Source organism: Pseudorca crassidens, chromosome 8 (assembly GCF_039906515.1).
Source record: "Pseudorca crassidens isolate mPseCra1 chromosome 8, mPseCra1.hap1, whole genome shotgun sequence".
NCBI lineage: Eukaryota > Metazoa > Chordata > Mammalia > Artiodactyla > Delphinidae > Pseudorca > Pseudorca crassidens.
The window spans coordinates 10849500-10876303 of record NC_090303.1 but is presented as its reverse complement, the minus strand read 5'-3'; the positions used below and the strand labels follow the sequence as shown (position 1 = coordinate 10876303).

Here is a 26804-nt window from a genome sequence, read left to right as displayed (position 1 = left end):
GAGAAAGGGGGAAGGGAGAGAGGGCGGCGGCTGCGCCTCATCCTCATCTGCAGTGGGAAAATGGTGATGCCCAAAGCCACCTGGCCTCCCACAGCGGCATGGGCCCTGGACCCCGAGCGACCTTGGCGGGCGGCGCGACCTTGAGGCCTGCGTTTGCCTCAGTTGCCCCCTCTGCGCAATGGGAAGACGTCCTGGCCGCGGGCCCAGGCAGGTGCATGTCTCTCGGGCTCCCACCGACCCAACCGGCCCACCAGGGCGGTCTCCAAGTACCGTCCCCAACCCGGTCGCCTCAGCGCGACCCCACACCGCAGCGCGGAGACCGAAGCGGCGGGCGGGAACCTGCCTGCATCTGCCAGCGCGCACGCGCGTCTCCCGTCCCTCCTCTCCGGCGCCATCTCCACCCATAGGCCCAGGCACACCGTCACTTCGACTGACCCACGGTCGCGATTGGCCAGAGACGAGGCGCGCGACCGGCCATGGGCGGGGCCTGAACCGGCTATAAAAGAGGCGGGCGGTGGGGCTCGTGCTGCTTTGCAGACGCCGCCACATCGGAACTTCCCGCGCAGCCCAACCATGGTCAACCCTACCGTGTTCTTTGACATCGCCGTCGACGGCGAGCCCTTGGGCCGCGTCTCCTTCGAGGTTGGGGCGGGCGGCGGCGCGCCGGGTGGGCCTGAGCGGGCGGCGGGGGGGAGGCCGAGGGGCTGGGTGCGGGCGCCCCGCCTGAGGAACGCGGGCGGCGCGGCGCCATTTCCTGACGAGGGGCCATTTTGGGAGGCCGGGGGCGGCGGGCAGACAAAGGCGGGGCGGGCGGGGCGGGCGGGGGAGGTGCGGCCGCGCCCTTCCGGCCGCGCACGTGCTCGGGCCGCGAGCCGTTGGCTGCCGCGTGGGATCGCGGGGCCCTGAGGGTCGGCAAAGCCCCAGACGGAAGGCGGGCGCCGGCCCTGGGCAGCCGCGACCTTCCCGGGGCCGCCCTCGAGGACTCGGAAGCCGCTTCCTTCGAGACGACGCGGCGGCCGCACCTGAAGTCTGCCTTTTCCCGCGCCGGGCGCGCCAGGGCCGGTGGGGATAGCAGCCCATCCGTTGTCCCGAAGGACGCTTGCTAGTTCAGGGTTGGGTTATAATAAGGGTGTGGGGTCGGCCGGCTCGAGGGCTTCCCCGGGTGTTTTAAAATCGCGAGGTTGATGTAGAAAGAGGCCCCTCCCCGCCCCCACCCCGAGCGGAAATGTGCCGGCCGCCTTCCCTCCGCTGGCGCCGAGGCCCGCCTTCCGCTGCGGTGACGGCGGGTGGGAGGCGCCCGGGCCCCTCCCGGTCGTCCCCGCGCAGAACAGGCTAGTCGAGAGCGGCAGGCCTTCTGCGCTGGTTTCCTAATTAGTTCAGGCGTGTTACGGGTACTTCTTAATCAGTTTGTAATCACAGCAGGGTAGCTAAGTAAGTCGGCGGGCTCTTCAAACGGTAAATGGGATTCCGTTCCAGTTAACCCAGCATGGTAGGTCTTGGGGTGTAGCCCTAAGTGGTTTTATCCTCTTTGACCACTTCTCAAAGAGCCGCCAGTGATCAGGTTGTAGGATCTCCGCCCAAGCTTAGATAGCCCCCCATGCAGATCAGTCTGTAGCCCACTCTCACTGTAGTCAGAGCTAAGAATTGATAAGGGCCCATGTGGAAACTTGCCCTGACGTAAAAACTGGAGAAATATTACATCCAGTAGATGTATACTCCACCTTTATCCGAAGTCAGCTGATAATTGGCCAGGGGCCACGTGGAAACTTGGCCTGAGCCTAACTCTTTGTAGCTTGTGTGTCTCAGGTTAGCCAGAGGGCTTAATGGAAATGAGATAGGCGCTCTGACAGATCCCTTGGTGAGAATGGAGGTGGAACTGCCACTGCGAGCTTTAACTTTAGTAAGGGTCTAAAAGGGAAACGAGTTAGTACGAGGGTTGGAGACACGTTAATACTTAAGAGACCGTATGTTTTATATACAGTACTTAGAAGCTAAATAGTAAGTTTTCTAAGAAACATCCAGGGATTTCAGTAGATGATTTAAGTCACGGATCTGTGGAATAGTTCATTAAGTACTTTAAACTGTCTTTATGCAAGGGCTTGCGTTTTCTATGGTATTTAAGCTTTTTTAGCCAAAATGTTTGATATATGCAGGAAAGGTTCAAAGCAGTTGTACTAGAAACCAATCTTTATTTTTTACCCCACTACTAGGTAAGGGACCTGGAAACCAAGAAGTGACTGCTCATCCAATCCATAAAGCTATGTTAACAGATTGGAGGTAGTAGCATTTTCATTACCAGTGACTAAAATTACAGCTATTTACTCCCTGATCGTGCAGGAGTACTTGCTATTCTTGAAAGTTCTTGTCTTTAGGTTCAAGTTGAAGTTGGGGGAGGTGATGTACCTTTGAGAGACCATCTATCTGTTTAGAAGTAGGTGTGATACACATAAAAGTTTTAAGTCACTTTTTAGAAGCCTCACACTATCTGAGTCATTCCTGGTTCTGGAGTTTTGGCATGTCTTTGGGTGTCATGTTGCTAACCCAACCCCGCAGGACCTTAAGGCTGTCAGGAGCCGTTCTTATTTGGGATTCAAAGTAATTACTGAAGAAGCATTCTCTTCTAGTGAGAAAATGAATTTATGATTCAGAGGCCCCTAAAGACAAGGGTACTAAGCAACAAAATATGTAAGCAGATGTTTTTCATTAACTGTCATTTTCTCTTACAGCTGTTTGCAGACAAAGTTCCAAAGACAGCAGGTTAGTTTTATTTCTTTTTTAAATGTTTAACAAAGGTATTCTGATTTTAACTGTTGTGTCTATATACATATACACTTTATTTTAACAGAAAACTTCCGTGCTCTGAGCACTGGGGAGAAAGGCTTTGGTTATAAAGGTTCCTGCTTTCACAGAATAATTCCGGGATTTATGTGCCAGGTATGAAATTTACTGATACTGATTTGGGTTCTCTTAATTTGGGATTGAGCCAGAACATTTCAGGATGTGCACATATGGTCTGTCTGCATTGGTGCCAGTCTACTTTTATACTTTGTTTTCTGTTACATTTGTCTATTTGACAATTTTGCACTGATACCATGCCATCTAAATTGCTGTGGTCTGTAATAAACAAATGTTTTTTTTTTTTTAAGTGCATATATGAACTAAAATGTTAATTCTACCATTTTGGTTCCACTTGACCCTTTTAATTAGTTTAAACTTGAGTTTCCGTTTGAACCTTGCAGACTTGGCATGTTTTCCAGCTGTGTTGCCAAAAGTGACAGCTTCCTCTTCTATGTTCACAGGGTGGTGACTTCACACGCCATAATGGCACTGGTGGCAAGTCCATTTATGGGGAGAAATTTGATGATGAGAATTTCCTCCTGAAGCATACGGGTCCTGGCATCTTGTCCATGGCAAATGCTGGCCCCAACACAAACGGTTCCCAGTTTTTCATCTGCACTGCCAAGACTGAGTGGTAAGAGCAGAACATAGCAAAGGCAACCTTTCCCTGCTGTTCCTGCTCTAAAGTAGTAGAAGGGCATGAATAGTCACAAGTTTAGATAGTGCACTATAGAAAGTGAGGCACTCTAATAGCAAGACAGGGCACCTTGTTGAGTAGTTGAATTTAAGAGTGGTGCTTTCATCTAATTAGCATGTGATTTGTTGGCTCTTTTTTAGGGGTCCATTCTAAAATTAGGATTAACAGTGAATAGAGACTCTTGGAGACCACCTTTTTTAGACTGGCTTAAAGTAATCTGGTGTTGACACTTTTTTTTTTAGGTAAAAGGATAAAATGTTTCCAGTATTTAACTAGTCGGCGTTAGCTAGTGCTAAAAGCTGGATAAACCACTCTTCTGGTCTTCTCTTGCTTGGGTATGCTATATTGATTTGTGGGACACTGTTCTTATCTCAATGCACAATGCAGGCTGCTTATTTCTCTCTATTTCATTACTACCTGCAGATCGGAGGTAGTAATGTTCATTCTTCTGTTTCCAGGTTGGATGGCAAGCATGTGGTCTTTGGCAAGGTGAAAGAGGGCATGAATATTGTGGAAGCCATGGAGCGCTTTGGTTCCAGGAATGGCAAGACCAGCAAGAAGATCACCATTGCTGACTGTGGACAAATCTAATAATAAATTTGACTTGTGTTTTATCTTAACCACCAGACCATTCCTTCTGTAGCTCAGGAGAGCACCCCTTCATCCCCATCTGCTCCAAATATACTATAATCTTTGTGCTCTCATTGCACTTCTTTGGGTTCCATATTTTCCTTATTCCCCTCCAAGTTTAGCTGAATTGCAAAGTTAAGTTTATGGTTATGAAATAAAGACTAAACAACCGTTGTCTGTCCTTGTTTGGTTAGGGTATTGATGTAGATTTCATTTTTAAGCAGCAACACGTTACTTCTAAGACAACAGTTGCTGTGTTTGTTTAAAAGTATCTTGTTTTTTTGCTTCCCTGATCCAAGAATAAAGTTTTGCTGATCGAGTATCCCAAGGGCAAGCTGTGAGTGGAATACGGAAGATGTAGGCTCAGGCAGGGAAAAAAGGTGGAACTTCAAGATTGTGACCATGTTGGAACAGTACTCCTTTAAGGATGACAGTGGAAAATTCTCACTTGGCACATTTAGGGTTATCCATCAAAATTACTATAACAAATTGAAAATCAGCTAATTTTAACAAAGCTTAATTTGAGCGTATTCTGTGGTGGCCCTCCTTGAGGGAAATATGTCAAGCTTTAGCCTCTGTGGGGAGGGGTCTTTGGACCATGTTCTTGGGATATCTAGCTGTTTGAGAATGTAGATGCGGAGTACAGGGTTTATGACAGCTCAATTGTGAAGTTCAGTCCGCTAGAGAAAGGCAGGCAGACCTGGTGTGGTAGAGTCTACCTGCAGAAGGCATCTGGCTCTGCCTTGCTCCAGACCAACTGGTGACCAGGTAACTGTCTATAGATGAGGGAACTTCTCCCTGGCTAGTTGTAGAGGCCGTCATGGTCATTTGAGGTCTTCTCATTCCATTGTGCAGACCTGGTAATCTGAGCCATAATCTGGTCCAGTTGAGGTCTTTATGTTCGTGAACATGGTTTCCTTTAAGATCAAGAACTCCCCTTGGGAGGCCTCCCCAGTTGCATACTCTGTCCCTCCCAAGAGGCCCATTTTTTTTTTTTTGAGGTCACTGATTTTGTGTTTATCACTATCACCTATGTGTGTCCCTAAAAACAGACTGTTTAGGTTTTTTTTGTTGTTTTTTTGCAGTACGCAGGCTTCTCACTGCTGTGGCCTCTCCGGTTGCGGAGCGCAGGCTCCGGACGTGCAGGCTCAGCGGCCATGGCTCATGGGCCCAGCTGCTCCGTGGCATGTAGGATTCTCCCGGACCGGGACATGAACCTGTGTCCCCTGCATTGGCAGGCGGACTTGCAACCACTGCGCCACCAGGGAAGCCCCATACTATTTAGTTTTGAAAGGGTAAGTGGCTGCTACGTTATGAAGGCCTCCAGGACAAGGCAAGGTGAGCAGAATCGATTGCAGTGTGGCCTCAGCTTCCCTGAGCACAAGAGCTGCTGCTTCCAGAGAGGGCCAGCCATGTATCCAATAAGGTAGGGCTCACCCAGTTGCTTTAGCACACCTCAGAAAATAAGCAAAATCCATACAACCTGCAGTGTACGGTCCTTATTCAGATTTCCCCCACTGGTTCCGGAGGTGGTTTTATTTTTGGCTGTGTTGGGTCTTTCTTGCGGTGTGCGGAGTTCTCATTGCCGTGGCTTCTTTTGTGGAGCATGGGCTCTAGGTGCCCGGGCTCGGTAGTTGTGGTGCACGGGCTTAGTTGCTCCGGCATGTGGGATCTTACCGGCCCAGGGCTTGGACCCGTGGCCCTCTGCATTGGCAGGCAGATTCTTAACCACTGTGCCACCAGGGAAGTCCCTAGAGGTGTTTTTAAAATCAGCTTTATTAAGGTATGATTTACATACAATCAATGTATTTAATAATGTGCTCTCCCGCCCACACACCCCCCCCACTGCCCCCAAGGATCCAACCTAGGTTCACACACTATTTGATTGTTAGGTCTCTTTTGTCTCAATCTAGAACAGTCCTTCCACTTTTTAACATATTGTAATTTCTATTAATGTTAAAAAAGGCCTATTGAGATAATTTATACACCATAAAATTCAACCATTTTAAGAGTACAATAATTTTAGTGAATTTACTGAGTTGTGCAACCATCACCGTAATCCACCACACCAGGAAGACCCTGTGCCCATTTGCAGTCCCTTCTGCTTTCACTCCCAGTCCCTGGCAACTACAAGTTGGCTTTCTGTCTCTAGATTTACCTTTTCTGGACATTTCATATAAATTGAGTCCTACACTGTGTGGTCTTGGCCTCTTGCCTTTTTTTTTTGACATCAACTCCTTAAACAGTCCAGGACTTTGACTTCGTCGAATGTCCCTGATTTTGGAGCTACCTAAGGTCTCCACTTCGTGTTACTTGCTTGTTCCTCTGGCTCTTGTATTTTCTGTAAACTGGAAATTAGGCAGAGAAGCTTGAATGGACACATGTTCAACATTTTATGCAGGAAGGCGTTGTAGGTGATGCTATATGCACTTAATCCTGTTGTCAGATAGCATATGATCTCATGCTGACTTAACAGGAGGTCTGACTGCTCCACTGGAAAGGTACTTTATATTCTTTCTGCTGAGTAGGTAACCTGTGGGATGTGTGAAGACCCTGCTCCCAGACCTTTCACCTCATTATTTTCTTTTAGCATCAGTTAATGATCTTCACCTGAATCAATTTTTAAAAAATAATTTTGGCCATGCCACGTGGCTTACAAGGTCCAAGTTCCCTGATCGAGGACTGAACCTGTGAGTGAGGAGTCCTAACCACTGGACCACCAGGGAATTCCCCTGAGTCAATTACTCTGTAGTTGCGAAAAATTGAGTAATCTTCTAATCTCTCTCTCCCTCCTCCTACCACTGTGGATTTTCATTAAACGTGTTACGAACAATTGCACTCATTATTTTTTATATTTATTTATTTGGCTGTGCTGGGACTTGGTTGCGGCATGTGGGATCTACCTCCCTGACCAGGGATCAAACCCTGGCCCCCTGCATTGGGAGCTTGTAGTCTTAACCTCTGGACCACCAGGGAAGTCCCTGCACTCATTGTTTTTGATGCTCAAATCATCCCAAATTTGGCTAGTACAAGCCCCTCTAAGTTGACCTCTGTGGCTCTTTGACATGATTCCAGTAGCCTTTAAGCCCTTCTGAAGTTTATGCTTCCCTTCAATTACACAGCATCCCTTCCATTACACAGCAGTTGGAGGCCTCTGAAGTGCCACGGATATTCAGATTTTTCAGCAGCCCGAAACCAAACCCTTCATGTTAATATGTAAAATGGACTTTAGACTTACATAATTATAAATGAGTTTTTCGCATACACTAACATCTGGCCAGACGTTTGGAAGTCAGTGGGGCTGTCTCAGGCATTATAACATGTCCAGCATTGCCCCCATCCACTGTCAGAGGCCCACAGATTTCCAAAGTGCCTCCTGGCTAAAAATCACTGACGTAATGAGTTAGGATGCAGCTGTTAAAAGAACAAAGTAGGGACTTCCCTGGTGGTGCAGTGGGAAGAAATTAAATGAGTTGCTGAGGCAGCTATAAAACATCTGGCAGAAGGTAGGTAGTATTCTGCATTATATGAAAGGCAACTCAGACATGAAGGAGACATGGCCTTACAAGAAAACAATAAACAAATCGGAGAGTCTTTTGTAAGGAAAAATAATATGCTTAAGATATATATGTGTCAATTATTTTTTAAATATTTATTTATTTATTTTGGCTGTGCCGGGTCTTAGTTGCAGCACTCGGGATCTTAGTTGAAGCATGGGGACTTCTTAGTTGCAGCATGTGGACTCAGTTGCAGCATGCATGTGGGATCTAGTTCCCAGACCAGGGATTGAACCTGGGGCCCCCCCACAACTACTGAGCCTGCGTGCCACAACTACTGAAGTCTGTGAGCCTAGAGCCTGTGCTCTGCAACAAGAGAAGCCACGGCAATGAGAAGCCCACGCACCGCAACAAAGAGTGGCCCCCACTCAGCGCAGCTAGAGAAAGCCCACGCGCAGCAACGAAGACCCAATGCAGCCAAAAATAAATAAATTTAAAAGAACAAGGTAGTGCATCTCCAAAATAGCCTCAGCTAGACTTTTATTTGAAAACAACAAAGAGCAGTAGAACACAATATAACACATGCTACAGTTTTTGTAAAAAGCAGAATGAAGTGTATCTTTGTGCTTGTACATACCCTTGGGAGGATGCAGAGAAATGTTTCCCAGTGGGTGTGTCTGGGTAGAGGGGTGAAGGCCTGTGGGCAGAGAGGACTTTGTCACCACACATCCCTTTTACTTGTATTAAATATTTAAAATTTCAAAAACATACATTCTAAAATGAATCAATAGTACAGTTGGTCTTCCATATCCACAGGTTCTGCCTCCACAGATTCAGCCAACCATGGATCAAAAATACTGGGGAAAAAAAATTCCAGAAAGCAAAACTTGAATTTGCCATGCACTGGCAACTATTCACACAGCATTTACATTGTTTCTGCAACTATATACATAGCATTTACATTGTATTATGTATCATAAGTAATCTAGAGATGGGTTAAAGTATCTGGGAGTGTGTTCCAATGTTGTGTGCAAATGCTACACCATTTTGTATAAAGGACTTGAGCATCCTGTGGATTTGGATATCCAAGGGGTCCTGGAACAAATCCCCCGTGGATTCTGAGGGATGACTGTATTTGGCTCACTTCAAAATGCTTAATATAAGAAAGATATTACTGGGACGTCCCTGGTGGTCCAGTGGTTAAGACTCCATGCTCCCAATGCAGGGTGCGTGGGTTCGATCCCTGGTCAGGGAACTAAGGTCCTGCATGCTGCACGGTGCGGCCAAAAAAATGAATAAATAAAATGAAACAATTTACTTTAAAAGAAAAAAGATATTACCTAAGTGTCCATCGACAGGTTAATATATAAAGAAGATGTGGTATATATACACAGTAGAATACTACTCAGCCATAAAAAGAATGAAATAATGCCATTTGCAGCAACATGGGTGGATTATCATACTGAGTGAAGTAAGTCAGACAAAGACAGATATCACATGACATCACTTATATGTAGAATGTAAAAAATGATACAAATGAACTTATTTATAAAACAGAAATAGACTCACATAGAAAACAAACTTCCGGTTACCAAAGGGGAAAGGGTGGGAGAGGGATAAATTAGGAGTTTGGGATTATAATATACACACTACTATATATGGAGTAGATAACCAACAAGGACTTACTGTTTTCAATATCTTGTAATAACCTATAATGGAAAAGAATCTAAAAAAGTATATATATATATATATATATATGACAGTCTCTTTGCTGTAAACCTGAAACTGACACAAAATTGTAAATCAGCAATATTTCAATAAAAATTTAAAATATAAAATTTAGAGAATAACAAAAAACAATAAAAAATAACGATATTGCTCAAAAAATTAGACTTTTTCTAAAACAAAAACTAGAAATCATTCCTGATTATATGGGTAAAATAAGACATACTTTATTTTTGGCAACGCTGCGTGGCTTGCAGGATTCAGATTGAACGCGTGCCCACTGCAGTAGAAGCCCGGAGTCCTAACCACTGGATTGCCAGGCAATTCCCTTCTTGTTCATGTTGGTCAACCTTTCAATCAGATGTTAAGTTGTCTGCAGAGGGGTGACTGTCCACCCGTTTATACAGCAGAAGTCTCTCCTGGCAGTCAGGACTGAAGGTGATGAATTGAAAAGTATTGGTTAAAAATAATTTGGGAGACTTCCCTGGTGGTCCAGTGGGTAAGACTCTGTGCCCCCCGACCCCTGGTCTGGGAATTAGATCCCGCATGCATGCTGCAACCGAGTTCGCATGCTGCAACTAAGAAGTCCCCATGCTTCACCTAAGATCCCGAGTGCTACAACGAAGACCTGGCACAGCCTAAATAAATAAGTAAATAAATAGAAATAAAAATAAATATTAAAAAAACAATTCTGACACATATCTATCTTAAGCATATTATTTTCCCTTAGAAAAGACTCTCCGATTTGTCTATTGTTTTCTTGTAAGGCCATGTCTCCTTCATGTCTGGGTTGCCTTTCATATAATGCAGAATACTAACTACCTTCTGCCAGATGTTTTATAGCTGCGTCAGCAACTCATTTCTCAAAAAGGAATTTGTGGGCTTCCCTGGTGGCGCAGTGGTTAAGAATCTGCCTGCCAATGCAGGGGACACAGGTTCGAGCCCTGGTCCGGGAAGATCCCACATGCTGTGGAGCTACTAAGCCCGTGAGCCACAACTACTGATGAAACATTTTGGATGTGAATTGGGCCTCTGAAATCCCACACTAGTTGGTGGGGCGGTATTGCTGGTGTTAGAAGCACATAGGATTCGAGGGAGACCTGTTCTGAAACCTCAGCTTACCTGGGTTTGCCACCTACATCTACTTTGAGCCGAAGTTGCTGGCTGCTTACTGTGACTCTGCTGCCACACTGGCCCCCAACCCACCCCTCACCACCCCCTCGAGTCCATCAGGCGTTCCTGGCCATTTCCAGCGCTGGCCTGAGGCGCCCCCAGTCTGGACGGGCCTGAAATCAGTGGTGTTCTGGGAGGAGAGCAAAGGTGGGTGATTGGGGACCTCTGTTCTGGGCCCTAAAGGGAGGGAGGAGGGCAGAGGACCAGCCCTGGGGGCTCAGATCCAGGTGAGCCTGCAACCCAAGGGTGGGGCTGCACCAGGGGTCCAGAAACCAGCCCCAGCGATGGTTAGTGATGCAAAAGAATGAAGAATCAGTCTCACTGTGTAAGAGCCAACTGCACTCAGTATGTGAACAGCTTCAGTTTATTAGTTACTTCCCATGATGCACATGAAACATGTCGAGAGGAAGTAGTGCACACATACCGGTCACAGGACTAACTCCCGTTTAGGTACCCCCGGATATTAAAGTTTGACATTTTATGGAAGAACACTGCTCGCCACTCCTGCAGAGGGCTGGCTGGAAGAGTCAAAGAGGCAGCAGAGGAAGCAAATGTGCTGGAGAGGCTGGCGTCAAAAGCCCTCTCGTTGTACATTTGTTTGGGTTAATAAATATTAGAAAAGGTAGAGCCGTGAAAGCTGCACAGGGTTTTGATGCTACACCAGCTCCGGAACCAGCTCCCCGTGAGAGCAGAGGAGTGCTTTCCCACAGCACAGCCTCTGGCATCAACTGGGAGGAAGCTGAGCACCAGGTGTGCTGGTGTAGTCAGCCGCTTGGGAGAGGATGGATCAGTGACCTTGCAGAGGACGGATCAATAACCTTACGGAATTCAGACCAATGAGCTTTTAGAAGAACAGATCGATGACCTTGTAGAAAGGCAGATAAATGTGAGTGACCATCTCGGGCTGGGCTGGAGAGACAGGAAGTCTTATTTTCTCCTCTTCACACCTAAGGAAGGATGACGGATAGGGAAGACAGGAACTGACTGTTTATTCCAACAGCTTGTGAATTTTAAATGGCTCCCTTTGCCCTCTGGCAGCAAACTTTTAGACCAAGCCGTGATTCTGGGGACCTCCTCCTGGGTCAAGGCCGCAGGGCCCAGGGTCCTCCCAAAGGCTTGATTGCTCTGGCGGCAGCACTCCTGGTTAAGGCAAACGGTTCTAACGTGCTGCCTTCAAGAGGCTCTTCCGTGAGGCCCTGCCTCTTTGGCTGAGTTGGTGAAGGCCATCCCCTTTCTCTGGAGTAGAATACGGGGTGTCTATCCAGACCCGGCTCCCTTCATTCTTGGGTTGTCGATCCTAAGCTCTCTTCCCCTTCACCTTGTCCTCCATGTGGCCACCATGCTTTTTTTTAAATTGAACTATAGTTGATTTACAATGTTAATTCCTACCGTACAGCAAAGTGATGCGGTTACACATATATGCACCTTTTAAAAAATATCCTTTTCCATTATGGTTTATCATAGGATACTGAATATAGTTCTCTGTGCTATAGAGTAGGACCTTGCTGCTCATCCATTCTGTATATACCAGTTTACATCTGCCAACCCCCTCCCCCTTGGCAACCACAAGTCTGTTCTCTAGGTACTAGGCTCCTCTTTTTCTTTTAATGCATTTTGCTGAGCATTAAAAAAAAATAAATTTATTTATTTTTGGCTGCATTGGGTCTCCGTTGCTGTGCGCAGGCTTTTCTAGTTGTGGTGAGCAGGGGGTACTCTTCGTGGCGGTGCACAGGCTTCTCATTGCGGTGGCTTCTCGTTGTGGAGCATGGGCTCTAGGTGTGCGGGCTTCAGTAGTTGTGGCGCATGGGCTTAGCTGCTCCGCAGATCTTCCTGGACCAGGGCTAAAACCCGTGTCCCCTGTATTGACAGGCGGATTCTTAACCGCTGCGCCACCAAAGAAGCCCCACTCAGAAACTTTTGTGTCCACCTCTGTCCCCCCACTTAGGCTATGAGCCTCCCGAGTGGAGACCGCAATTTATTTTTTAATTAAAAAATAATCATTAATGAATTTTGGCTGCATTTAGGTCTTCATTGCAGTGTGTGGGCTTCTCACTGCGGTGGCTTCTCTTGTTGCGGAGCACGGGCTCTAGGCGTGAGGGCTCAGTAGTTACGGCACACGGGCTTAGATGCTCCGCGGCATGTGGGATCTTCCCGGACCAGGGCTCATACCCGTGTCCCCTGCATTGGCAGGCAGATTCTTATCCACTGTGCCACCAGTGAAGTCCCTCAATCAACTAATATAATGAACAACATGATCTGGTCTAAGATCTTCTCTAACAAGAAATAACTGGACAAGCAGAGAATAAAAACTGCAGGCAAATGAGGGCCATCTCACAGACGAATAGTTGTTATAAAACAAATATAGTAAAATATTAATTGTAGAATCTAGGTGGTAGATGTTAAGAATTATTCACTGTATAGTTAACTTTTCTGCATATTAAAATTTTTTCATAATAAAATGTCAAAAAAAAGACCATCGTACTATCAAAAGAATAAAAAGGCAACCTACGGGGACTTCCCTGATGGTCCAGGGGTTAGAAGTCTGCCTTCCAATGCAGGGGACACAGGTTCGATTCCTGGTTGGGGAACTAGGATCCCACATGCCGCGGGGCAACTAGGCCTGTGGGATCTAGAGCCTGTGTGCCACAACTAGAGAGCCCCGTGTGCCGCAACTACTGAGCCCACACACCACAACTACAGAGAAGCCCACGCGCTGCAACAAAAGATCCTGTGTGCTGCAAATAAGACCTGATGCAGCCAAACAAATAACTAAAAAAGAAGAAAAAAAGGCAACCTACGGAGTGGGAGAAAATATTTGAAAATCATGTATCTCATAGAGGGTTAATACCCAAAATATATAAAAATAACTCAGTAGCAAAAAAAAAAAAATCCAATTAAAAATGGACAGAGGGCTTCCCTGGTGGCGCAGTGGTTAAGAATCCGCCTGCCAACGCAGGGGACATGGGTTCGAGCCCTGGTCCAGGAAGATTCCACATGCTGTGGAGCAACTAAGCCCGTGCACCACAACTACTGAAGCCTGAGTGCCTAGAGCACGTGCTCCGCAACAAGAGAAGCCACCGCAATGAGAAGCCCGTGCACTGCAGAGAAGAGTAGCACCCCACTCATCGTAACTAGAGAAAGCCCGCGCGCAGCAACAAAGACCCAACGCAGCCAAAAATAAGTAAATAAATTTATAAAAAAAAAATGGACAGAGGATCTGAAATAGACATTTGTCCTAGGACATACAGATGGACAACAGGTACATGGGATGATGCTCAGCATCACTAATCATCAGGGAAATGCAAATCAAAACCACAATGAGGTACTGTCTTGTTTAAATATAAAAAGCCTTCTTTTTAAAGCTTTCTTTTAGAGTTACCTATTAAAGTATTACAGGTGCAATATGATGGCTGGGACACGCTTTAAAAAAAGCCAGTGGGAGGAAGGGGTGTATAGGTGAAGCAAGATGGACCAAATGTGGGGGTGAGGCCCCAGAGCACATGGCTCAGTTGTTCTATTTTTTTCCATCAGAAAACAAAAATACAATCCTGGGAACACAGTAGGAAACAAATAATTACACTACCAAAAGGAAACAGATATTTGAAGCAATTATCTAGAAAACTCTAGTAAAAGACCCTATTCTCTGATAGGTTATTTTGCCTTTTCTATTGCTTCTTTGGTTTCTAAAAACTACTAAAACTTCACACATGGATAATCGTAGATCCTTTCAATATAGAAGCTTCTTCAAAATATGTGCCAAGATTCAGTAAAATCCACACTTAGAGACAATCCTATAGGACAAACAACTCAGTTTCTTCAAAAATTATAATAATAAAAAAGAAACCTACAGATTAAAAAGAAATTTAAGAGCTATCAGTAAAATGTAAGACATAGTGTCTGGATCCTGATTCAAGCAAACCAACCATAAAATTATGAAACAATCAGAGAACTCTGAATACTGACTGGGTATTTGTTACCATAAAATGTGTTAGCTGTCTTAAGACAATGGTATTGTGGTTATGGTCTAAAAAGTACCCCATCTTTAGAGACACATGCTTAAGTATGTGGACATGAAAATAAATCATGCCTGGAATGGGATTCAAACCAATCAACTGGGATGAGGGTTCAGGTTGGGGATACAAGTAAAACAAAACTGACCACAGGATAACTGCTGAAGTTGCAGGATGAGTACACAGGGGTTCATTATACTATTCTCTTTATTTTTGAAAATTTCCATAATAAAATAAGTTTTTAAAAATGAGAGTTTTGTTTTGATACTGTTGTATTATAAAACATTAAAGAATTTCCATTTTTAATGAAGACTTCCAGACTTCCAGAAAAATATAATTTTCTGATGGACCGTTAACTGATACATTAACTTAAATCTTACAAGTTACTTAGAAACTGACAAACAAAAATAATTTTTAAAATATTGTACAAATTACTGAATGTTACTATATCAATAAAAGATCACTAAAAGCTGGAATTTTAAGCCAAAAGCAGACAACTTTGATCATCTTAACGTCAATTCTAGGTAAGGGTGTGGGCTCTGCAGTCAGCCAAATCTAGGTTTATATCCTAGTTCTGCCCTTTTCTATCTATTAGATAAATGTTTTCTGGCAAGCCATTTAACTTCTGTGAGCCTCAGGTTCTACATCTTTAAAATGGGGGTAATAAAATTTCTTCATCAATAAAGCGCTTAGCACAGGGCTTGCCACATAGTAAGTGCTCATTAAATAATTCAAATAATTCCACTATCCTTCATCAATTCTAAATGCATGTTTTCATACTCTAACATCTCTGAAATTGGGATGCATCTCATAATTGATGGCATATTATGGTTTAATTGGCAGTTTTTTTCTTTAGTGGTATGTAAAATAATTGGTGCCTACTACTAACAGGTAGCAGCCAAGATTCAATATAATATGGTATCAATCATGATAGAAGTAGATTCCCAATTTCTGTTTTAAGATTTTTCTGAATATATAACCAATTTGAAATTTAAAAAATTTTGAAGTATGAGCAAAATATTTTCAACACAGCACAAACAGAACGGTTTAGAGACAAATTACTTTTTTAAAAAATGGTTTATCAATTCCATTTTTGTATAAAACACATGGGAGAAACCTAGCCAATCAACACACAACTGTTGCCACATGAAAAGATATTTTTATCAAACTTCGAGTCTAAGAACATACAAATGTTTCTTTTTCATATCTACAGTAATTGTCTATGCTTTTCCACTTAACTGTTTTAAAAATTCCACATATCCCCATTATTTCTTCTGTCCCAGTTACAGTACAATGACGGGGAGGAAGAAGGTTGGTTAGAACAACTCTCTAAGCAGTTTTCTGCTGTCCCTTCTTTCCAATCAGAGACTTGTGGATGTGAGGGATCACACCTAGAATGAAATGAAAAGAAACAGTATTAGTAGAAAAACTTTAAGCTGGCTATATCTTTTTTTTTTTTTTTGGCTGCACTGAGAGGCATGTGGGATCTTTAGTTCCCCAAGCAGGGACTGAACCCGTGCCCCCTGGAAGCATGGAGTCTTAACCACTGGACTGCCAGGGAAGTCCCTAAACTGGCTATATCTTACCACTTTAGGGCTTCAACCCCAAAAAGCAATTATATAAAGAATGAGGACCTCCCTGGTGGCACAGTGGTTAAGCATCCGCCTGCCAATGCAGGGGACATGGGTTCAAGCCCTGATCCGGGAAGATCCCACATGCCGCAGAGCAACTAAGCCCGTGCACCACAACTACTGAGTCTGCACTCTAGAGCCTGCGAGCCACAACTACTGAGCCCACGTGCCACAACTACTGAAGCCTATGTGCCTAGAGCCTGTGCTCCACAACAAGAGAAGCCACTGCAATGAGAAGCCCGCACACCGCAACGAAGAGTAGCCCCCACTTGCTGCAACTAGAGAAAGCCCACAAGCAGCAACAAAGACCAAATGCAGCCAAAAGTAATTAATTAATTTAAAAAACAAACAAAAAGGCTTTTAGAAAAGAATGAAATTTACTTAAGTCCCCTTTCACATTCTCATTCTGTTCAAGTATCTATACCAAGGGGTCCCCATCTTGGGGTCTGGGAATCCCCCTCTAAAACTGTATGTAAAATGGTGAGATTTTATGTGCTTTTTTTAGAGAAGAGTAACCACAGCTTTCAAGAGGTTCTCCAAATGTGATCCAAAAAGTATTAAGAACCACCAATTTATATCTCACCTTCACTGATCCTGACTCATTCAATTATCTCAGCTCTGATTTTCAAGAGCATATTAAGCAATTTCTCACGATCATTTTTCAAACACAGTTTAAAGGATATGGGAAATATTTTAAACACCAGGTTTTAAGTCTCACATATGATATTTAGATGAAGAACTTGCTAAAATAAAAATAGCATTGTATATGGCTACAAGGAGAAGAAATATGTATTCAGATCATAATGAGAAGTCTAGAATTGTCAGACTTAACACTTTTGGAACTTAAGTTTCTATGTTCTCTAGTTGGTGATACAAATGTACTGGATCATCTATCTGAATTATCTATTAGTTAGGCCAGTTAACAATCTAGGCTGAAGAGGAAATAATACATACCACCCCCAGCTATGGTAGCCTTGATAAGAGAATCCAACTCTTCATCACCACGGATTGCAAGCTGCAAGTGGCGCGGAGTGATCCGCTTAACTTTGAGATCCTTGGAAGCATTACCTGCCAGCTCCAGCACCTACAAAGCATCCGTTGAGATAGCACATCAAACAAGGGTGAAGTGTTTAAGGATTCAGTTTAGGCCTGCAATTATAGCTAAAAAGATCACTACAGCATCTACACACAAAACACACAAGATACATATATAAACCAACACTAAATTTTTTCCAAATTTCTATAATGCTTTTATAGAACTCTTATTACTCCATTTCGTCCTTTTTTTCTTTCTTTTTTTTTTTTTTGCGGTACACGGGCCTCTCACTGTTGTGGCCTCTCCCGTTACAGAGCACAGGCTCCGGACGTGCAGGCTCAGTGGCCATGGCTCACGGTCCTAGCCGCTCCACGGCATGTGGGATCTTCCCGGACCGGGGCATGAACCCGTGTCCCCTGCATTGGCAGGCAGACTCTCAACCACTGCGCCACCAGGGAAGCCCCATTTGGTCCTTTTATATTCATTCTCTGCAAGAGAACTAGAAACTTGAGCAAAAATCTACTTCTATAGAAAGAAAAAAGACAAGAGATAATATTCCTTAGCCAAGAATCTATTCAATAAATGTGAACATCTAGAAATATATTTTAATATACCCATGTAGTCTATTTTTTCATGGCCCTTAGCAGCTGAAATTTATTGCTTAGCACTTCTAGAACAATTTTAAAATATAATTTAAAATAATTTCTTATTCAGAGTTTTTAACATCACTGGGCCCTATAATCTGTAGGCAATAAGCTAGAAGCCCTTTATTCTATAAGGGCAATTTTCAACTAGAGGAATTTCAAAGTCCAAGTTGGTCATAAAATTGCATTTTTCTTTTCTTTTCCTTTTTGCCTCCATAGACTGTACTGGCATTATAAAACCTTTGATGGAAGTAACACAAAAATAACTCCACAGAACCTCCTCACTTAAACAGAGTGGTGGGAAGCCTCGGTGTACATCCGAAGCAATCAGTGTGCTTTAAAAACCACCAGTACTCTCTACTCCATTCTCCCTTGCAACCTTCACTGGTCTGGGGTGAGGCCTGGCACCAGTATCTTTTGAAAGCTTCATAAGTGATCCTAGTGTGAAGCCAACGTTGAAAAGTGATTACCCCTAAACTTAGATTTCAGTATTTTCTTTACCTCTATTATTGACTAAAACCCCAAAATTAAATATTTGGAAAATACACATTGACTGCATATGTGTGTGTGTATGTATGTATATGATTATTATTTAATCTTAAACTAAAAAATCATAAAGTTCCTAAGAATATAGATAATGGGAGTTTAGATGGGACTTGAAAATCTGAACCAGAAGCCTATGCCTCTACATGAGTGCACAAAATGCATACCTTTCTGAAAAGTCTGCAGGTAAACAAATAAAAACTGGTATAAGAGTGATAAAGCAGAAAGGCTCTTAACTAGTACCAATACAAAAACATTACCAACACAAAATCCCTGCTTGTGACATAGTGAAGTTGAAACTATCAATGTTAAATCTCCAATAGGAAAATAAATGACTTGGTAAGGTTAATGAAATGACAGCAGTGATAATTAACACACAGGTTAAAGCTAAATCTTTCAACCTAGCTCCCAACCACATCTTTCTCAAGTAGGAAGCTTCCCCATTTCTATTAGGTTGGCTATCTCTATCAGTTGACTTGCTTGTTACTCAACTTCCCTTGCTTGGAATGTAGCTGAAGGAGTTTCATGGCTTCCCTTTTGTTTTCCTTAGGAGGGATTAGAATGGAGGAAGTAGTAGTCCATGACCTAAGAATTAAGAACTCTTGCCCAATTAACTTATCTTCCTGAAAAGTCAAACTGAGTAAGATACAGCATTTTATGCATACAACCATGCACAGAACCAGAAGGTTGCTTAGGTCTTTTACCAAATTTTGTTATCATAATATAGTTGTGATATTTAAAAAATATGTATCATCACACTGCCAAGACTTCACCCCACCTCAAATCTTTATTAACTAAGAGTTATGCTGGGGCTTCCCTGGTGGCGCAGTGATTGAGAGTCTGCCTGCCGATGCAGGGGACACGGGTTCGTGCCCCGGTCCGGGAGGATCCCACATGCTGCGGAACGGCTGGGCCCATTAGCCATGGCCGCTGAGCCTGCACGTCCGGAGCCTGTGCTCCGCAACGGGAGAGGCCACAACAGTGAGAGGCCCGTGTACCGCAAAAAGAAAAATAAAAATTAAAAAAAGAGTTATGCTGTAAAAAAAAAAAAAAAAAAAGAGTTATGCTGTAACTTCACAAATATCACCTATCGATTATATACGTATTTCAGAGTTCATTTAATCAGTAGTATGGTATTTAAATTATTTTACACTTGTCACGTCACTTAAAAATATGGATTATTGACACTTACTTAACTTTAAAAAAGAGCACACCAAAGTTCTATTTGACACTGGTACTAGGTAATAGGCTGATAAGATACATCTAAAAACGCTATTAAAAGAAACTAACAAGAGTTTGTCTTTTTTATTTCAAACCAATATTCCATGGGTTTTCGCCATTTATGTCCAAGACACCTCCAGGATTCCCATATATAACATTTCCCCCACTAACCTCAGCAGTGAGGTACTCCAGAATTGCGGCACTGTACACTGCAGCAGTGGCACCGACCCTTCCATGACTTGTGGTACGAGTCTTCAAATGTCTGTGGATGCGGCCCACAGGAAACTGAAAGAGACCACCCAAATGGGAAGCACTGAAGTCTTAACATCACACTACTGAATGTAATCAAAGGCTGAATAATATGAGTAAAGCATGAACTCAAAACCAACACCATTCTCCCATTGTGACCCTTTCTTTCTACTTTCTGAGAACAGGCACTTTCTCACCTCCAAAGTTCCCTAATCCCACTTGTCTGTGCCTTTGACTAACCCCACTCCCAACTTTCTTAAGGACCTTCCTTATCCCGTTACTGCTCCATCATTCAACAGCTCCAATTGCTTCCTTTTCGCTGGCTCCTTTCCTTCTGCACACTTCACTTAAAATGTCTCCACCTGTCTACAGCAACTGCCTCCAGTTACAGTCTAGACGTCTCCTTTCCAAAGGCAAGATTTAAAAGCAAACCCTGAAACCCCTTTCTTGTCACCCATTTTCTCCCAATCCAACCCTGGCTTCTGTTAAACACCATTCTGAAAGACGAGCAGTAACATTCTAACTACTAAAATCTACTAGCCAGCAAAATCTACTTCCAGATTGCATCCTTAAAGAGAAAAGGCATGACTGTTTTGTTTACATCCTTCCCTAATTCTAAGCTCCCCGAGATCAGGATCCATGTCTTACTCCCTTCTGCATCCTCAGTAACCGCATGTTACGTCGTCTGACACAGAGGACCTCAAAAACCATTTCTTCTGGGCTTCCCTGGTGGCGCAGTGGTTAAGAATCCGCCTGCCAATGCAGGGGACATGGGTTCGAGCCCCAGTCCGGGAAGATCCCACATGCCGCAGAGCGGCTAGGCCCGTGCACCACAACTACTGAATCTGCGCGTCCGGAGCCTGTGCTCCGCAACGGGAGAGGCCGCGACAGTGAGAGGCCCGCGCACCGCGATGAAGAGGGGCCCCCGCTCGCCGCAACTGGAGAAAGCCCTCGCACAGAAACGAAGACCCAACACAGCCAAAAATAAATTTATTAAAAAAACAAACAAGCAAACAAAAAAACAAAACCATTTCTTCTTAGGCCGAAGCAATTACATAGTTCTAATACGAACTCTGACTACTCCTCAGTCTTTTCATTCTTTGACTCAAATACCACATCAAATATGGTAGGGGGTCCACCAATGCCTTTCTGATCCTTTCTCATGCTCGACTTAGGAAACTTATCCACAGCACAAGCTGCCAATTTTACGTAAGTGACCTTAAATTTCTAATTCTTTTGATCACCTCTCTTGGAAAGCTAGACTCAAATCTACAACTTTTGGACATTTTCATATGGATGTTTTGGTGGAACTTCAAAACGACTGCAGTTAAGTTTATTATTTCATAACTTGCCCCTACTACAAACTCTTCTGCTCCTTAGGGTCTAAGCCTTAGAGAAGCTTCTCTTTGACCGTCCTCTCAATCCCATACCCCTCCTCCCATTTTTGGGGAGCATACACAAGCCTTCTATTCTTTTCCATCCTACTCAAGTTCAAGTATGTTATTACCTTATTCCCAAACCACTGCAACAGTCTGTATCTGTCTTCCATCTCCCACTTCAAGGTAAGGACACTTCAAATAAATTCTAATTGAGATTTGCATGATGTTCTAAAATACAGAACGTACCCACCAAGTACAAGTTCTCGCCCCCCCTTTCTTCAGTATCATCCAGATCATGTCATCCTCTTCCTCAAAAACTTTCAATGGCTCACTACTGCCAAGAAGATAAAAATCCTAACCTTATAGTCTGGACTTCAAACTTTCCTGTTTAAAAAGTATCTCTTACATGTAGGGAATAATTCTTACTCATCCAGAAAATTTTGAGTTTGTGGATTAAAGCTGCAACAATTTAAATATACGAAATTTGAAACCATTTAGGGCTTTGAGTATATCACTGAGTCTACACTTGAAGGTATCGGGGAAAGATTCACAGGACTAGTGGACAGTTCATTATTCTCTCATCCTGAAAGCCGATGTACCACGACAAACACTCTTTAAAATAAAAGCCACAGCATACTCACTTCAATCTGATACAATTTATAAAAGAACTAGGAACATAATTATAATCTAGAAATAATAGATTTTAAGAGAGCAAAATCACCAAATTCATTTAAGATCTTTTCATAACTTGTCCTTGTTTAGAAGAAGAGAATACAAATTATATACAAGGGAGTTGCAGGACTTCCGTGGTGGTCCAGTGGCTAAGGCTCTGCACTCTCAGTGCAGGGGGCCCGGGTTCAATCCTTCGTCAGGGAACTGGATCCCACATGCCGCAACTAAGAGTTTGCATACCACAACTAAAAAAGATCCCGTGTGCCGCAACTAAGACCTGGCGCAGCCAAACAAACAAATAAATAAGGCAGTTGCTTTGTGGTTTATATTTTGACCAATTAATCTCATTATCAAAGGCCAGTAGTACAAGTATACTTTTGTAATTAAAGAAACACCTATGAGTCATGAATTATAACAGTAAAGAAAATAATGAATTACAACAGCATGGATGTTACCTGTAACCCAGCTCTCTGTGAGCGAGACACTGCCTTAGCCTTGGCCTTCCCACTGTCCTTTCCAGCTTTGCCTCCAGCCTAGGTGGAAAAAAGTTCCAGATGAAGAATCGAAAATGCTATTTCAAAACTATTTAGGACTACAAATAAACTTACCTACAAAACAGAAGTACAGTTACAGATGTAGAAAATAAACTTATGGTCCCAGGGGGTAAGGCGGGGGGAGGGATAAATTGGAGGATTGGGATTGACATATACACACTATTGTATATAAAACAGAGAACTAATAAGGACCTACTATATAGAAAAGAAAACTCTACTCAATACTCTGTAATGGCCTATATGGGAAAACAATCTAAAAAAGAGTGGATATATGTATATGTATAGCAGATTCACTTTGCTGTACACCTGAGACTAACACAACATTGTAAATCAACTATACCCCAATAAAAATTAAAAAAAAAATTAAACTTAGGAAATAAAATTTCTTCTAGTTTTACTTTAGGTAGTTAAAAAAATCTAGGTGATCTTCAATTTTAAATATACATGTGTTATATCTCCATTTATTTTATTTTTTAATAATTTTATTTGTCCCACAACTGATGATGTTGATTTTTTTTTTTGGCTGCACCCTGCGGCATGTGGAACTTCCTCGACCAGGGATTGAAACTGCACCCTCTGCAGTGGAAGCGGAGAGTCTTAACCACTGGACCATCAGGGAAGTCCACTATTTATTAATTTATATAGAAACAAGGTCAAACCTTAAATACTTTTTAAAAATGAGATTTCTAAAAATTTGAACATATTTTTCAGACTGAAGAATCTTCATCAAGTCAATATAACTCTCATGCTATAAGTATTTCATAATAAAATAATTTTTAAAAATGTCAGTGTGTATCATTTCCACAGAAATATTCAGAACTTAGCTCTATGGGGAGAAAAAAAAGCATCTTAAAAAAAAATTAAACAGAGAATTACTCTATGATCTAGCAATTACACTTCTAGGCACATACCTAAGGAATTGGGAACAGGGACTCAAACAGATATTTTCTATACTATTTGCTATTTTGTTTATATCAGTATTATAAACAATAGGTAAAAAGCAGAAACAACCTAAATGTCTACCACAGAAAAATGAATAAACAAAATCGTGGTATATACACACAATAGAATAGTATTCAGCTGTAAAAAGGAAGGAAATTCTGAAACATGCTACAACATGGGTAAACCTTGAAGACATTATGCTAAGTGAAATAAGCAAAAGGACAAATATGTATGATTCCACTTACATGAGGTACCTAGTCAAAATCATAGGAACAAAAAGCAGAATGGTGGTCACCAGAGGCTGGGGAAAGGGGCAGAATGGAGAGTTACTATTTAATGGGTACAGAGTTTCAATTTGGGAAGATAAAAAAGTTCTGGAGATAACTGGCAGTACACTTAAAAATGGCAAAATGGTCAACTGTTATGTGTATTTTACAAAAAAAAAAGGGACATACAAACTTATTCTTAAGGGGTTAAACAAATACTACTTTCAACTGATAAAGAAATATTTCTCAAATAACATGAATGGTCACAAACAGGACACAGTATATAAATGCAGTGGGATATTATGCAGCCCTTTCAACAAATGAGTTACAAATATGTGCTGATAAGGAACAACTCACAAAACATACTTGTGTAAAAGGCAAGGTATATGCAAGTGCAGTGAGCTTTTGTTTACATAAAGTGGAGTACTGTAGAGTGTGTGTACATATACATTTCTAGAAGGTCACACAATACGTCAGAAAAGTTATTTGCCTCTAGGGATGGAATACTAAGGATCTGACTTGAGAGGGAAACCAATATTCTCTTTTGGGCTGTTTGATTTTACTACTTAAATCTATTATTTCTCCTCTGTTAAAAGAAAAATTAGTTAAATAAATCAGTTTACATGATTGGCTAGTTGTTTGAGGATGTTTTTGAAGCAGAGGTTAAGCTTTGAAATGGCATATTCCCTTTGTCCCTTTGTAATGGTTTCCTTAAAATACTTTTTAGGCTAAAAATCCCCCCCCCATGTTTATCTCCCAAAACCATATGGGGGAGTAGCCATATATTCTCACTTCTTCAAATAAATCTTTTCAGCTCTATTTGCCCTGCTATAAATACATTAAAAAAACCTCTCAGTTGGTGCATGAGTCTAAAACTACAATCACTGTCTATGACAATTATGAAATTAGTAGTTATCCATTAAAAACTACCAACTGCAGGGCTTCCCTGGTGGCGCAGTGGTTGAGAGTCCGCCTGCCGATGCTGGGGACACGGGTTCGTGCCCCGGTCCGGGAAGATCCCACATGCCGTGGAGCGGCTGGGCCCATGAGCCATGGCTGCTGAGCCTGCGCATCCGGAGCCTGTGCTCCGCAACGGGAGAGGCCACAGCAGTGAGAGGCCGGCGTACCGCAAAAAGCCCAAAAAACAAAAAACAAAAACAACAAACAAAAAAAAAATTACCAACTGCAAAACTTCCCAGGCTTCCCAATTTACTGCTCTTAAGCAATTTTATCACTTCAAATCCATCATACTTGCTATTTAACCTATTTGCTTTTTAAGGAAGTAGACATGAAATCAGTTTTTTTTTAAATCTCAGTGTTAGGACTTCCCTGGTGGTGCAGTGGTTAAGAATCCGCCTGCCAATGCAAGGGACACGGGTTTGAGCCCTGGTCCGGGAAGATCCCACATACCACGGAGCAACTAAGCCCGTGCGCCACAACTACCGAGCCCACATGCCACAACTACTGAAGCCCGCGTGCCTAGAGCCCGAGCACCGCAACAAAGAGTAGCCCCCGCTCGCCGCAACTAGAGAAAGCCTGCGCACAGCAACGAAGACCCAGCCAAAAATAAATAAATAAATAAATAAATAAAATTTTTTTAAAAAAAATCTCTAAGTTAAATGACTATTTCCGTGGTTTCCGGATACATTTCTCATACTTAACAAAAACAAAGTCTTATGTAATCAAACTTGTGCGAATATAAAATTGTACAGTAAAAAAAAAATTGTACAGTAAAATTTTTCACAACCCCCTCAAACTCTGTATATACACCCTCCAACTTCACACATTCATTTTAATATGTCTGATGACTGATTGAGAAACAACATACAAGCACCATAAAATTTTTGATTCTAAGAACTGTGTTAGTATTAACCTGGGTTAAGCATCTCGGTAGAAAATAGGCCTATGGAGCCAGCTGGAGTGTATTTCAGTCAGGAAAAGTTGAAAACTGGATGCCAAGAAACTTGCATACTAGTTCAACAGATACATGCTCACGTCCCCTCAAGTTTAAAATTCTCTAAACAAGAATGACAACTCCACGCCTCCTGTATTTTTAGCTTATGCGACCGTGCATGTATTTTTAGCTGCTGGTAAAAGGGACAGCCAATATGTGGCAGGTCGCTAGAAATTAAATGAGTGACACCTTCGAAACCAGCAAGGACCAGGAGAATCATCCGCTTGAGCAAATCAGTTTACAGACAGATCTAATCTGTGCCTGAGTCGGCCGGCGGAAGCGCTTCCGTTAACTGCACAACTACAAGTCAGAAACGGGGTGCGACCATCCGTAAGGTCGAAGCCAGGTCTAAGACGCGAGAACGTCACAATAACCACAATTTCTGTTTGTGGTTCAGCCCCGGGCAAGGCTGTCTCCGTAGGGCGCTCGGGCGGACACTGCTCGTCGCCTCGGCGTCGCTGCTTCGCTCCCGCGCGGGGCACGACCACCCTCCAGCGCCTTTCCCTCCCAACTTCACAAGGGGCCAAGTTCCCTCCACTCGCGTTTCTAAAAACCACACTTTTTTTTTTTTTAACCGACGCACAATTCAGGAGTCAAAGTCGGTGGCAGGGGCAGCGGAGGTGCTGCAGAGAGCCAGGGTTGTCCCGCTCAGGGCCATCGGCCTCGGCCCGCGCACTCAGTTCGCGCCGGCGCCGCGGCGGGCGAGGCCGGGACCGCGGGGAGCCCCGCCGCCTGACGCCAGCCCAGCCGTCGTAGTCGCCTGACGCCCGCCCGCCTGACGCCCGCCGCCTCAACAGGTAGCGGCGCCGCCCGGCCATCGCCACCCACCCGGCCGCCCCGCAGACTTCACCATGGTCTCGGCCGCTCCCGCCCTCGGTCCCGCCGAGCCACCGCCGCCACCGCTCGCGCAGCACCGACCACCGCCGCCGCCACCGCCGCCGCCGGAGCCCGGACAATAACCGGGGCCCGCCTCGCACCACCCCAGCCAATGCCTGCTCGCCTTGCTCGTTTGAACCCCGGCGACCGCCCAATTGCGCGCCTCCTTCTAACAAAACCCCGCCCCCCAGCACCTCCTCCCTAACGGCTGTTTGTTTTTGCACACGGCACGCAGAGGCGGAGCCTCCGACCCCAACACAGACGCGC

At 43.7% G+C, this 26804-nt stretch overlaps 2 protein-coding genes across 7 annotated transcripts; one reads left to right on the top strand and one right to left on the bottom strand.

Moving 5' to 3' along the window:
* The first annotated feature begins 504 nt into the window (after positions 1 to 504).
* PPIA (peptidylprolyl isomerase A) lies at positions 505 to 4155 on the top strand. Of its 3 annotated transcripts, XM_067745754.1 has the most exons (6): positions 505 to 642; positions 2211 to 2277; positions 2727 to 2757; positions 2846 to 2934; positions 3300 to 3472; positions 3994 to 4155. In XM_067745754.1, exons 4-6 carry the CDS (start codon positions 2926 to 2928, stop codon positions 4124 to 4126), a joined length of 315 nt encoding a protein of 104 aa, XP_067601855.1. In that variant the 5' UTR covers positions 505 to 642; positions 2211 to 2277; positions 2727 to 2757; positions 2846 to 2925; the 3' UTR covers positions 4127 to 4155. The 3 variants fall into 3 exon arrangements, with proteins under 3 accessions (XP_067601855.1, XP_067601853.1, XP_067601854.1); XM_067745752.1 differs by lacking the exon at positions 2211 to 2277 and having other exon boundaries at positions 523 to 642; XM_067745753.1 differs by lacking the exons at positions 505 to 642; positions 2211 to 2277 and adding an exon at positions 1472 to 1489.
* A 10604-nt stretch (positions 4156 to 14759) lies between these two features.
* H2AZ2 (H2A.Z variant histone 2) lies at positions 14760 to 26670 on the bottom strand. 4 transcript variants are annotated; one of them, XM_067745755.1, is made up of 5 exons: positions 26512 to 26670; positions 22401 to 22478; positions 19817 to 19930; positions 17156 to 17285; positions 14760 to 15961 (listed from the first exon to the last, which is right to left on the bottom strand). In XM_067745755.1, exons 1-5 carry the CDS (start codon positions 26512 to 26514, stop codon positions 15900 to 15902), a joined length of 387 nt encoding a protein of 128 aa, XP_067601856.1. In that variant the 5' UTR covers positions 26515 to 26670; the 3' UTR covers positions 14760 to 15899. The 4 variants fall into 4 exon arrangements, with proteins under 4 accessions (XP_067601856.1, XP_067601859.1, XP_067601858.1 ...); XM_067745758.1 differs by lacking the exon at positions 17156 to 17285; XM_067745757.1 differs by lacking the exon at positions 19817 to 19930.
* Positions 26671 to 26804: the final 134 nt, after the last annotated feature.

Excerpts from the sequence above, each read along its gene's own strand:
- PPIA (XM_067745752.1), top strand. The coding sequence starts at position 574 with ATGGTCAACCCTACCGTGTTCTTTGACATCGCCGTCGACGGCGAGCCC. Across the intron at positions 2,935-3,299 it reads TTCCGGGATTTATGTGCCAG|GGTGGTGACTTCACACGCCA; the intron begins GTATGAAATTTA and ends CTATGTTCACAG. Across the intron at positions 3,473-3,993 it reads TGCACTGCCAAGACTGAGTG|GTTGGATGGCAAGCATGTGG; the intron begins GTAAGAGCAGAA and ends TTCTGTTTCCAG.
- H2AZ2 (XM_067745755.1), bottom strand. Across the intron at positions 19,931-22,400 it reads CACAGAGAGCTGGGTTACAG|TTTCCTGTGGGCCGCATCCA; the intron begins GTAACATCCATG and ends GGTCTCTTTCAG. Across the intron at positions 15,962-17,155 it reads GGCTACCATAGCTGGGGGTG|GTGTGATCCCTCACATCCAC; the intron begins GTATGTATTATT and ends ATTTCATTCTAG.